The following is a 13,235-nucleotide window of genomic DNA, read 5'->3' on the forward strand; positions in this document are numbered from 1 at the left end:
AGCTGGCTACCAAGCAGCTGCTTCTCAGAATCTAAATCTCTCTCCAACAAACCCTTCATCATGCAAGATGATCCATTGGGATAGTCTAACATGCTGGTTATTCCAAGCTAGAAGACCGGAAAAGGTTATGATAATATATCACATAAAATCAAACAAACATTTTTAGACCCTCTAGAGGATATCCCCTCTAGTTCAACGCTAATTTTGTTTGTCGTCTACGGTCTCGATGTCTCGATCGTGTATTTCCACAGGGGCAGTCAAGCTAACAATCATTTATGGTCTATAGTCTGCTATTATGCCTGCTCTACCTACGAGAGTCTATAGTGTTCTTGGTCTCTAAGAGTATCCCTAATAACTCATTCATCACATCCTCCATCCTAGAAATAGAGGATGAAGAGTAAAAGTTGAGCTCCAGCAGAACATCTATCACATTATCTATTTTTGGATGTCATCCATATTAGAAGAGAGAAATTCTATATTTAGATGTTCTCTCTTCAATCCTCCAAATAGATATAGAGAATGCCATATATAGATGATCTGCTGGAGTACAAAGGGATATAAAGGATGAAAGTATTTTAGATGATCATCCAAATGAAGATATGGATGACCAAATTTAGATTAGCTGTTAGGAATGCTCTAAGCAATCTCCCCCTTTTTTCCCTACCTCTTCGCTTGCCTTACCAAACTACAAGAGCTCTCTTCTCTCTTAGCCCGTCTGGTTTTCAATTTTTTTCTCAAAAATATAATATCGAATTTTTGGACACTTAAATGAAGCATTAAACGTAGATAGAAACTAATTGCACAGTTAGAGAGAAAATCATGAAACGAATCTTTTGAGCCTAATTAGTACATGATTAGCCATGAGTGCTACGGTACCTGCATGTGCTTATTACGGATTAGTTAAGATCAAAAGATTTGTCTCGTCGTTTCCAAATAAGCGAAATTTGTTTTTTTTCGTATCCGAAAACCCCTTCCGACGTCCGGTCAAATATCCAACGTGACACTACAAAATTTTCTTTTCATGAACTAATCGGGGCCAAGCTCCTAGATTTCTGTACTGTTGTACATCGGCTTGTTCCTTGTACAGAAGGAAATTTTCTCGTCCGAATTTCGGAAGCAATTTGATTCGTCAGAGGAACGAGAGAGTTACAATGAGCGAACCGGGAGCGTACAGTGCATGGCGTGATGGGATGGGCTGGGCCGGGCCGAATCTCTATATGGGCCCTTCTGCAGGCTTATCCGGCGAATGCTGTCTCTTGGGCCGAGTGAGTATTATGGGCCGATCCCCCCTTGTTGGGCTTTCTTTAGGACCATATGGGAGGCCCATGACGGGATGACGGCCTACGTGCCGAGGATATGGGCCGAATCTGTCCCTGGGCTTTACGGGCCTATGGGCCGGGGAATCCATATTAGGCCCAGTGTGTAAAGTGGGCTGCACTATTGGGCCTCCCAGCGGCGGTTGTAGGGCCCATAACGGGATTGCGTTCGGGCTGAATTGGTTGATAAGCTTATATGGGCCTGATTGTAGAATGCGGCCCATGCTTATGCTGGGCTGAATCCGCCGGTGCTGTTAAATAAGCCCAATAACCAATTGCGATTCGTTGAGTGATGCAGCGAGAGCGAGTGGTCAACTGGTCATGACTCAATACCACCGATTGTTTGCTAATTGCAATGAGCTTCAGATGGGGTTAAGCCCTGCCAAAAACACCACATATTTCTCGGAAAATATATCAGAGGTGATTCTTTTGGTTTTTCATGTAAAAAGATAAAATGACAAATAAAAAAAATATGAATAAAACTTTTATGTACGTATTCTCAGCGATCTAAAAACTAATGTTAGAGAATAAACTTCAATGAAAAAAACTCCAAAATCAACTTCAAATCTAAGATTATAAATTTAATCTTTTGACATACAAGTATAAGCAAAAGTGAAAAGATGGACTATCATCATCCCATGACATAAAGTCAACGCATTCTTTGTTTTCACCATGTGATTATCAACATACAGTGACCATAGAATGAACTAATGAAGCATCATCCACTGAACTACTGGAGCATGTATTCAACTTAATACAAGAGACGTTTATTCCATCATCATTAAGAGAGATATAGTTCATCACCCCTTTGGTATACAAAGATGCTTAACAAGCATTGAAAAAAAAAAGTACACTTCCAAACTAACATCAAAGCTGGGTTGGTGACCACTCCAAGCTCTCAAAATATCACCAAAGCTGGTGCAAGGCCAGCAAACCCAAACTCTGAAAATACTTTAGGGGCCACACCAATACCAGGCGAGGCCAAAAAAAAAACAGAAGAAACTACAGAGAAAAATACGGATGATTTCCACGGCTCCCATGCTAGAGGTCGCAACTTCAGTATCAGTATTGTTCCTGATTGTTTTGCTGACATGCTGGAGCCTTTACAACATTTCAGAAAGTCAGCCCTGCCAAAAAAAAAAAAAGCTGTCAGCACAACATCTGAAGAACGTTTTTCTAGGATATTTGCACTGCTACTGTATGATCAAACAAATTTGTACTAGGGCTTGTGGTTATACAATATACTAGAGTTCAGACGTGTAAAAGTGCTTTGATTACCTACATCCCAAAAGTTTTAGGGCTTCTTCGGAACACAGTAATTTTTACAGGATTTTCGTAGGAATTAATTCAATTCCCGTTAAATTCCACCGAAAATCCTCCATTCTGTAGCAATCCTTGCTATGTGGCTCATATATGAAAATACTTCTACGCTGTGTCAAGAATCAGTATAAATCCTTAGTGCAAATGCTCATCTATTTTTTTTATTGTGCTGTACATTCATAGCCATTAAATTGGACATATAGCTATATAGAACACAGGTATTAGTATGATCTGCATAGTTTTTTTTTTTCCATAAACCTTGCAAAGTCTTGGATACATATAGTTTTGCTATATATATCAAACGCATGCCATAAGCAGAAGTGCCTTACCTCCATAACAACGTCATCGTCCTTAGACGTTCCACCTGTATTATGTTGTCAAGAAAATATTTGTGATCATGAGAATAAGTTCTGAAAACAACAGTTACAGCAGTGTTTGTGTTGGTAGATATATCGACAGAGTTACATCACCATCTTAGAAGTACAATTTCTTGATAATTTGATAGATAAGAAATAAACATAATCTTCTACATCATCATCCCAGTAGCTAATTTTTGAGCAATCTAGTCGTCAAACTTGAACCAATGCAAAGATGTCCTAGTGAGCATTATTAGAGAAAAATAGGATGCTCAGACAGAATGATGATCATAATGACAAAGAATGAGAGAAAAAGTTTTACAATGAACACTTTCAACAGGACACCCATGTCATGTCATTTTGGGTAACATTCGTTGCTCACCTTTTGTGCCCCCTTCGTCAAATATCATGCAGTAACTATAGGATATTCTACTCCCCTACGAGCAACTTCACTTTAAGAATATTGTGACTCTTCCATATCGGAAATCCAAAAGCACATAACATCTTTTGCCGCAAAGAACTAGAAATAACAACCACAACATATGATATAAGCATAATTCTGCTACTCTCTAAACCTTCAAAAATGATACCAAATAAAAAATAAAGTTACAACACGGAATATTCTCTGTACCAAAAGTAAGATGCATCACAAGTTTATACATGAAAATAATTCTTATAGGCCCTTTACCTCCAGTTAGTTCTGATGTCCACAGTGCTAGGTTTTCCTTCAGGAGCTGCATCATAAGCATGCTGTCCTTGTAACCCTCCACACCAGCAGAATTAATCTCATCATTAGCCTCATCAAGTGCTTGTTTTGCCACTTGGCTAGCTCTGAAAAAAGAAAAAAAAAATGGCTACCTCATTGACTATACTAACTAGGCCATGCCAACCTGAATACTAGGATGACGTGGAATCTATCACGGTCTAACATGCAGCTAAACAAAAATAAGATGTCATACCTATCTATTCCTTAGACAAAGGCAGACTCAGGAAACATTTGCCTATCAGACCAGACTGTAACATAGAGCATTTTGTTTATGAGGTTCATTGATGCAAATCGATAATGTCTCATGATAGGTCTTTTTTTTTTGTATTGGTAAATTGCTTTACTTGAATTTCAAACTTAATCTAATGAATAACATAGTCCAGCTTATGATTCAAACAGGTGTGACATATTAGGACTATCTATGACAAAATTGAAAAGTATCAGTAAAAAAGGAGAAAGAAGCTATTAATGATGCATAACCTTTCAGTAGAGTTCATTATCTCATAAAAGAAGACGGAGAAGTTGAGTGCAAGGCCAAGCCTGAATTGATGGGCAGGTGAAAGCTCACTGGAGGCAACAACCATAGCATGCTGGAGCAACATTAAGTTAAATTTCCAAAGGTGGAAACCGAGGATTAACAACAGAAGTCCATTTGAGCCTGTGTACTATATTTAAAAGATTTCACACCTGATAGGCCATGAGGGACTGGTCAGTAGCAGCCTTCCTTTCAGTTCCAGCACTAAATTCAGCCAAGTAACGGTAGTAGTCTCCTTTCCTGTAATTTTCCGAGTTACATATAAAGCAGACAAAAAAGATGTGCACATGAATATCATGTGAACATGCACATACTATAGAGGGAAGATCTTGGTGAATTGATAGACAACCTGCCCATTGTTAAATAGATTACCAGGCCCAAACATAGAGCACGTAAAGTTCCTAGCATAATTTTACAATATCTAATCTCAGAAAGTGGTGGAAAAGATACTTGAGAAATCCAAAACCTATGCACGAAACTTTTACCAGAAGGTGTTATTATGGCTGACAGCTTAGCAGAGCTTCATAAGAACCTATGCTCAGTTCTAGACATTGCTTCAAAATAAAAAGACTAAATGCAGATCAATCAAGGTGTAATATGATTCAACTGAAGATCAAAACTAAGATAAAAGTTGGGAATCAAAAAGGTTTATCTCATCTCTAGGTTTCTGTTTCTTTTCTTTTCTGAAGAATACCCTAACCTTATAAATGGCTGTGCACTGAAGATTTTTTAAAAAAGTAATTGCATGGCTGTGCAGTATTAGGTAAACCAAAATAAATAAGCTAATAAGCGCTGCGCAGATTATTTTTTCATCTGACTAGGTTCAGGTCAAACCAGAACTGTCAACATTTGATTTGTTTCACAACACGTCAACGTGTATAGCAGAGCAAAGTAATCAAATCATAAGTAAACATGTTTGCCACCTTTCGTAGCCACTTGGATCAAGATTTTCACTCATGAATTGCTTAGGGAGAGGATTTAACAGAAAATCTTTTGGATGCATTAACTCAATGCTATTCAAAAGACTACATGAGCTCAAAGCTGTGTATTCTTTTAAAAAAGAAAAGGATTGCATCATCAAATATACCTGGATAATAATAAGATGCTCGTTTGGGAATAAATTCTAATAGTGACCATTAGTTAGGAAATAGACCAACATGACAAAAGTAAAACACAAACAAAGAGTTGACTTGATGAACCTGCACATACATCTTATAAAAGAACACGACATTTTCACCCGAATTGGCCAAGGGAAGGCAATGAATAGCAATAATTGATAATACTTCATTGCAAACTGCTCTTAGCTCATCCTCTACTTTCTTTTTGTAACCATTTATCGTTACACCTGCCTGCTCACCAGCTGTCACCTTCTGCTCGAGTGATTCAAGGGTTCTCCATGATGCTCTCCTGGCACCAATAGTTTTCTTAAAACCAACTGAAAATAAAAGCCTCTCTTCAGCACTCATATCCACATCCATCCTAGCAAGTTTCTTCATAAATTCAACCATGTCTGCAGGAACAATCATGCATCAAGTTAAGATTCACTTCAATGGAACAAGGGCAACCAAATATATATTGAACATAAATGATTTGAGTCTTCCATGACAAAATTTACCCTGACTCCTGAGCGAGCAGAGCTGAAGGATCTGTTTTGCAGCAGAATAGATTCGTTTATTAAGAAGTTACTTCATCATTTGAAGTCACTGCCTTTATAAAACGTATATGCTGGAAGGACTACAGCAAACTCGAGAAGTACTGTATCTTTTTTTTCTCCAACTTATATAACTGCATCAATCCCCTACTTTAGTCGATAGAATTACATGTGTTGTGCACAACATGTGTGGTTAACTTGTTATAGCATGCTTTCCATTTACTGCAAAGGGATCTCTCACTCACTAGTGATCCTACTTATTTGTTGATAAGGAAAGGATTTTTCATGAAAACAAGATCGACTGCTTATCCAGATCAGAAGTTTATTCTCAGGAATTAGGAAGTTGAAGGTAACAAGGTTGCAGTTGCAGGAAACAGAGTCAACGTTATGTTGTCTACCACTTCAAGAGGGATATGAGCCAAGAAGGCTACAAGAACCTCTGTGCAAGTGTGCATTATAAAAACTTTCTATTTTGTGCCAAGATGCTAGGAGCCAAGAAAATGGCTGATAAGTACACTAGTACATCTTATAGTCTAAAAATCTAAAATTATGGGCAAAAAGTATTTCAAACAGTCCAAAATTATTTTGTGCTAGCGAAGGGTATGCTTAATCAAACCACACTAGTAAACTGCGTTATGAACTTCTAAACCGCTTTTAACCCCCCAAAAGAAATTGTGAACTGAAATGGTGGGTTCCACAGTTCCACTTATTCCACACTTCTAGAGTTCAGTGGATCATGTGTACTTAGATACTGTAGGTCATAAAGAAATGGATTGTAACCTATTAGTCTGTATACCCATCCTCATAACAGAATGTGTCATCTGTGATCCCAAGATCCTTCCTTTTCCTCAGACGAACATCAAAACACTACAGAAAGCGACTAAGGAACACCCAAATCATAGAGTTGGCCCCCACAAACCATTGCAAACATAAGACTGCACAATAATTACAAATCATGTAAGGTGTCATTCATGATCTCATTCTTCCCTTTGCTGAACAACTCAAACCCCCCAACCTGGCAGCAAAATATCATCAAAAGGCAATCTTTTTCATCAAAACCAGTCATACCACACTACATATATTCAGACTAATCATCAAGAAACAGCCTTTCCGGTCATACTGCTACACATCCAGACATTCTGATCATGGATAGAATGAGTAAACACAATGAGCGAAGTAGCCAGTCTCCGCTGTTCAAGAAATCCAACAATCAGAAAAAAAAATCATAGAGCAGTAATCCCAGATGTCGCAAATGAATCAAGAACCCCCAAATCCTTCCCATAGCGCAGCAAGAACATGATCAGCGATCTCCCCAAACCCCAAATGCAAAGAGCCAAGAACCAAGAACACTACACCACAGCGAAGGCGCAATCGAGCAATCCGATCCCCTCCCAACCATACCATCGTATCTCTCCGCCTGCTCGGCGAGCTTGGCCAAGCGCACCACCTTCTCCCTCTCCTTCATCTCCTCCTCCTCCTCCTCCCAGGGCTGGATTCGTCTTCAGCAGCGCTGGGCTGCTCGTTGGCTTGGCTTCTCTCCTCCTCTTCCCCCTCTTCACCTTCCTAAAATGGAAGGTGTGTGAGGTGTCTTTTCTGAAATGGGGGTTAGCACTTAGCAGCAGTAATTGTGATCTTGCTGATGGCTGCCTGTGCCTACCCCTATATATGTGGAGGCCTTGTGGTTAGCAGCAGTGATTGTGATCTTGATGTGATCTGATTCTGGTTTTTTTTGCATCTCTGCTTGTGGGGAATGGTATTTAGATTAGAGGGCCTTGTGGTGACAGTTGAATATTTCTCTTTGGCTCTACCAAGCTCTCCTTCATCCATGGCCATACATTAATCTTTTTTCTTGTCACTGGTTTTCATGTCATGCTGTTGTTGCCACCTCCAGCAAGCTTTTCTGAAGATTGGGACATGGGGTGTACTGAATGAACACGATTTGCTCTAGCACTAACTATGGTACTTAAGTGATAAGAGCGTCCTAACAGATCATCTAAATTTAGTCATACATATCTTCATTTGAATGACCATCTAAAATATTTTTATCCTCTATATCTCTTCCTATTCCAGCAACCCATATATGACATCCTCCATATTTCTTTAGAGGATGGAAAGAAAACATCCAAATATAGAGTTTCTCTCTTCAAATATGTATGACATCTAGAGAGTGAGATGGATGTTCTGTTGGAGCTTAATCTTTACCTTTTATCCTCTATTTTTAGGATAGAGATGAAATAGATAAACTGTTAGTATGCTCTAAGCACTTTTGACTCTTCTCTCGGGTGATTTTATTCTTTTTCATTTGTACCTATAGAACAGTTTGTTCTTGTCAACTAAGAATGATATATGAAAAAGTTAATGTGACAGGAAGGGATTGAACACTAATCAATCATATCCATCAGCTTGACCCGTCATTTTTTTTGTGTTTCAAATTAGCTCACTGCTTTTTTTCAATTATCTTGTTTTCTCCATGAGAACAGCTATCACCTCTGATGATGACCACACAGAGGTAGCATTGCCACCTTTTGTCACCTCTCAGTTTCTTAATCCATGGAAAGGTGGTCTAGATCCATCATGCAGTTTGCTTTCAGCAATACTCTACATCTCGTTGCTACCTTAGCTGGCCAAGAGACTAGGATTTTTTTTGTAACGTGGAGCTTAGTTTTCTGATCAATCATGGGCCCATATTTTACAACTGGTGCACGTGTTAAGCAATGGGTTAACAGGTGTTGATCTCAACAATTAAAGGAGAAGATTGGGGGACCAAAGGCGAAGGAAATATAGGAATCACTTACTTTTTTCTGTTTTAGGACTGGAGTTCAAAAGTCACATAAATGTGGCCCAAATCTTGCTTTTCTATCTGGTTTTTGTAAAGGTTAGGTGTTTCAATGTTATAGGTTGGACATATCCTTTTTTTTCTTTTGATTTTGGGTAAGATGTTCCGTGACTAATAAGAGGCATTATTTGCAGATTACTTGTAAAAGCATGCAGTATCTTCTGCATGGGTAGATATTCCTGCTTTTTGATACTAATCAAGAGATATTCCTGCTTTTTGATACTACAGATTTACCCGTTACATGTTTTCGCCTTAAACTACAGCCCATATACACATGTACAAATTAAGGTGTAAATTAGGCTTACAAGAGTCGTCCACTTAACTTGCATAAATATAGAGTGAGTGTAATTTTAGTATAGATAAATTGTAATTTCTCTTTTGCTTTATGTTTTAATAAAATTAAACAAATACAGACACGTTGTTACGCTTATATAGATCATAACAAATTTTGCAAACAAGGAAGAGAGGTACACCTTATGCAAGTTCAAAACAGTGACCAATTTAATATATTAGGAAAATATAAATCAGTTAGTTACCAGATAACCCGATATATGTGCATAATTGCATAACTGTCTAAAAGGAAATATCTGTAGAGGCCTCTTGCACCACTGGCACATGGACCCCACACAAGAGGATTTTTTTCTCTTTTTTTTAAGAGAATACTTTACGTACGAGATGGAGGATGCACAAGTGTCCTGCATGCTGTGTTGCTGGCCCCTCGAGGATAGGTCCGGGGGGGGGGGGGGGGGGTGGTTTGTTTTCTCTCGGTTTTTGTTTAAGTCACTGTCACATGTAATACTTTGATATTAATCAGTAAATATAGATTATTAATAAAAAGCATCTTATACTGTGGACTATTGAGCCTAATTAATCTATGATTAACGAATGTGATACTACAGTGAATATTTGCTGATTATGAATTAATTAAGCTTAAAAATTTATCTAATAAAATAGTATTTATTTATACAATTAGTTTTGTTATCGGTATATATTTAATATTTTTAATTAACATACAAACATCCGATACGACGATTGAAAAAAAAAATTTCGGATCCAAACCGCCAACTTAGCCCAGAGCCTTGGGCAGAGTCCAGTGGCCAACCCTTGGGAAGTTTCCAGAGCCTATCTATCACCCCCTCGCACAGCCTGCAGGCCAGCCGTAAGCCCCCCACGCGTCCGCCGGCGCTGCCAACGCCGGCCGGATATTTCTGCTTTTATGCTCCCTCCGATATCAAACAATTATCCCCAGTTATAATTATAACGGATAATTTTACTGAAAAAACATTATATATGCCTAACATGTATGATCATATAACTTTTATTAATCACCAACTAACATTTAAATGTTATTAATGATCAAAGTTAAAACAGGATTGGTTAACCGTGACAAGTAAATGGAGACGAAGAGAATAAAAGATAAACACAGTACAATTTCTATTTTTTTAGTTATTTAAATATGGAAATGATGAGAAATACATTTTAGAAATTCAATATGATGAACTTTGTGTAAAGTTTTTATTTAAAAAATATCATTAACTTAGCCGTTTGAAAAATGTGAAAAGCAAACAAAAATATACTTGAACGACGCAAGGGCTATGATGGCTGCTACTGCTCCACCTAGCTCACTCGTCACCTAACTCTACATGCATGCATAGCGTAGTTTTAGGCAGCAGTAGTTCTTATGGGCACAAGACTATCCTCAATAAAATTTGTAAAGGAAATTACAAATAAGCATATATACCCAACAAAATAAAAAAAATATTCAGTTTGTTTCATAATGTAAGATGTTGGCTTTTGTGTTTGTAATATCTGACCATTCTTCTTATTCAAAAAATTATGAAAGTATCATTTATTTTGCTTATGACTTACTTTATTATTAAAAGAATTTTAAGCACGACTTGTTATTTTTTATATTTATACTAAATTTCTGAATAAGACAAATCAAACATTACAATAAAAAAAATCAAACATCTTACTCCCTCCAGTTCTAGAATTCTACTTGTCCTGGCCAACTGTGAATTTCAAAATTCAACACGTTCTAGTATTTTTAGTTCATTTTAGACTTGTATAGTCTTGCATATGCACGGTGGACGCATTGGCTTCCGGCTTGAGCGCTTGCTCCCGAAGCATGCATGCTTTGATATTAATGTTAGTATACTCACTAGGCTAGCCAATCCGGTGGAGGGCGGTTGTCGAATAAAAACAATCCCGAGGTGTATTTAATAAGGACAAATATGGAAAACTAGACCTAAATTAATCACACCTTGATATACTAAACTAGGTCCTAAACGAGTAGAATTCTAGAACCGGATAGAGTACGTTATAATACAGACTTAGTACGGAGTATCAGGCTATGTCACTTATACGGAATATCTGCCATGCAAGGATGCAATGCACCGGCGGGGCGATGGGCCCTCGTCCGGCCACGCGCGCGCATGCATGCATGCTTGCTTTGATCGATGAATCCATACATGCAGGTCGACCAGGTTCACCGGCCGGCCGGTAGATCGAGATCGATGAAGATGTGCTTGACCCTACGGCGCTTAATTCGTGGAGCTCTCTCTCTCTCGGACTCCACCAGGGCCAGGAAGGCATAATGCAGGATGATGCATCGAGGAGTCGCCGGCTGCTGGCTGCCTCATGGGCCGACCTAGCTGTAGCTCTATCAGCTCCATCGTCTGATCTCTCAGAGCAGATACAATAGAGATGCTAAGCTGACTCTAAAAAAAATATTACTGAGTTAGCAACAACAAAGAAAAGAAAATAAATGGATGCTTAATTTAGAGCCAGGCTACACACACAAACCAAGAAAATGTACTACTTACAAGATAAAGAAAGGAATGTGATAGAGTACATAAAGAATATAATAAGCTAAAAATTAAAGTCTCTTATTGTATGTGTGAGCTACAAAATTACTTGTGTATGACATGGAATGAAATTGAAGTAGACAACGGATGTTACTATCGATCTTGCTCTCATGCCTGATGATATCGTGATGAGGAAATAGTTTTTAGCACACGGGTGTGCTTGCATGTCATCTAATAGTTATTAAAAAATATAAAAAAATTTGATTAGATTAATATGAGTTATATCATTTTATAAATATGCAAGGTTAAATTTAACTTCTATAAGTTGTAGAAAAAAACAAATAAAACTAAAACTAAGGATACGCATATTCATAATTGTTTTTGTTATTTTTGCTACAATTTGTAGAAGTTAAATTTAAACTTGCATGTTGGTGGAGTGATATAACTTATATCAAACTATCTTTCTAATTTTTTTCATAATTTTTTATGACTATTTAGATGACATACAAGTACCGGGTGTACATAGACGTCTATGTGTTAAAAATCTTCTTCCCATGGACGCCATTACCAACATCCCGTTATCTGAGACTGAGAGGATGGCTAGCTAGCTGGCTGCACTGTTTCGAGTTCAGAGAAGATTAGTAATGCACCCAAGGGTAATTTGGTGAAAAGAAAACTGACAAGCTGCCAAAAAATTAAGCAAAATCCGAAAAAAAAAGAAAATGATATACTAGCTGGCGGCGCCATGTTAACGGTGGCATTTGTTGAAGCTCGTCCTACCGATGGTAGTTTAGCAAAATTACCGGTTAGGAGTGATAAATATACAATTATCTCTCTATGATCTGCCCCAATCTTATATCCATATAAACGAAACCCACTTATTAACTATTAAAAATTATATATATATATATATACCGATCTAAAAACGACTTGACAAAAATCATGCAATCTGTTTCAAATTAAAGTTATTAAATTTAAAGTTTGCTTATAAAAATAAGTATAAATAAAAAGATGAGGACATATCCACTCGTACTGTAGCATCATATCCATGCACGGAACCACTTTGGCCTAGCTACACAATCGACATGATGGATGATATTTTTTTTGTTTTGTTCGTGAGGTCCAACTGTGTCGTGTAACGTGTAAAATATATTTATCTGGTCTTTTGTGTCAATCAAACCGATCATGATGGAAAAATATTCTTTTTACGTGTGGTCGATAGATACTCCGCCTGATTTATTTTACTCCAGCCATTTCAAGGGCTTATGTTAATTAATTAATTGTTGTTTTTTGAAATATAGTACAGAGTTTTTTTTTAGAAAAAGTATACTACAGTATGCATTTTATTTGCCCCTGCCTGTGGTCGGTGGATCACGTTCTCTTTTTCAGGAATGTGGTGAATCTAGATTTCTCGGTGACTCATTGTCTCTCCTGGCCAACCTTCAGCCTCAACTCCTCCATTGTTCGTTGGGCCACTATGATCATCATCGGTTTTGATCATTCTCGTATTGATGAGTATCGTGGTAGTATCTACATTTAACGATAGGTATTAGCTAGAAGCCAATAAATATAAACTAGTACTCAACATGATGGGTATCAGATGCTACTGATAGATATCATTCGATGCCTATTCTGTGTAGATTTGATG

At 37.7% G+C, this 13,235-nt stretch overlaps 1 protein-coding gene across 1 annotated transcript; it reads right to left on the bottom strand.

The window, feature by feature from the left end:
• Positions 1 to 2,039: 2,039 nt before the first annotated feature.
• On the bottom strand, positions 2,040 to 7,742 carry LOC102699819 (putative 14-3-3-like protein GF14-H). Its single transcript, XM_006662980.3, has 7 exons — positions 7,346 to 7,742; positions 5,503 to 5,803; positions 4,446 to 4,533; positions 4,239 to 4,348; positions 3,681 to 3,823; positions 2,966 to 3,000; positions 2,040 to 2,443 (listed from the first exon to the last, which is right to left on the bottom strand). The coding sequence occupies exons 1-7, from the start codon at positions 7,407 to 7,409 to the stop codon at positions 2,438 to 2,440; spliced, it is 747 nt and encodes a 248-aa protein (XP_006663043.1). The 5' UTR covers positions 7,410 to 7,742; the 3' UTR covers positions 2,040 to 2,437.
• Positions 7,743 to 13,235: the final 5,493 nt, after the last annotated feature.

This window comes from Oryza brachyantha, chromosome 11 (assembly GCF_000231095.2).
Source record: "Oryza brachyantha chromosome 11, ObraRS2, whole genome shotgun sequence".
Classification (NCBI taxonomy): Eukaryota; Viridiplantae; Streptophyta; class Magnoliopsida; order Poales; family Poaceae; genus Oryza; species Oryza brachyantha.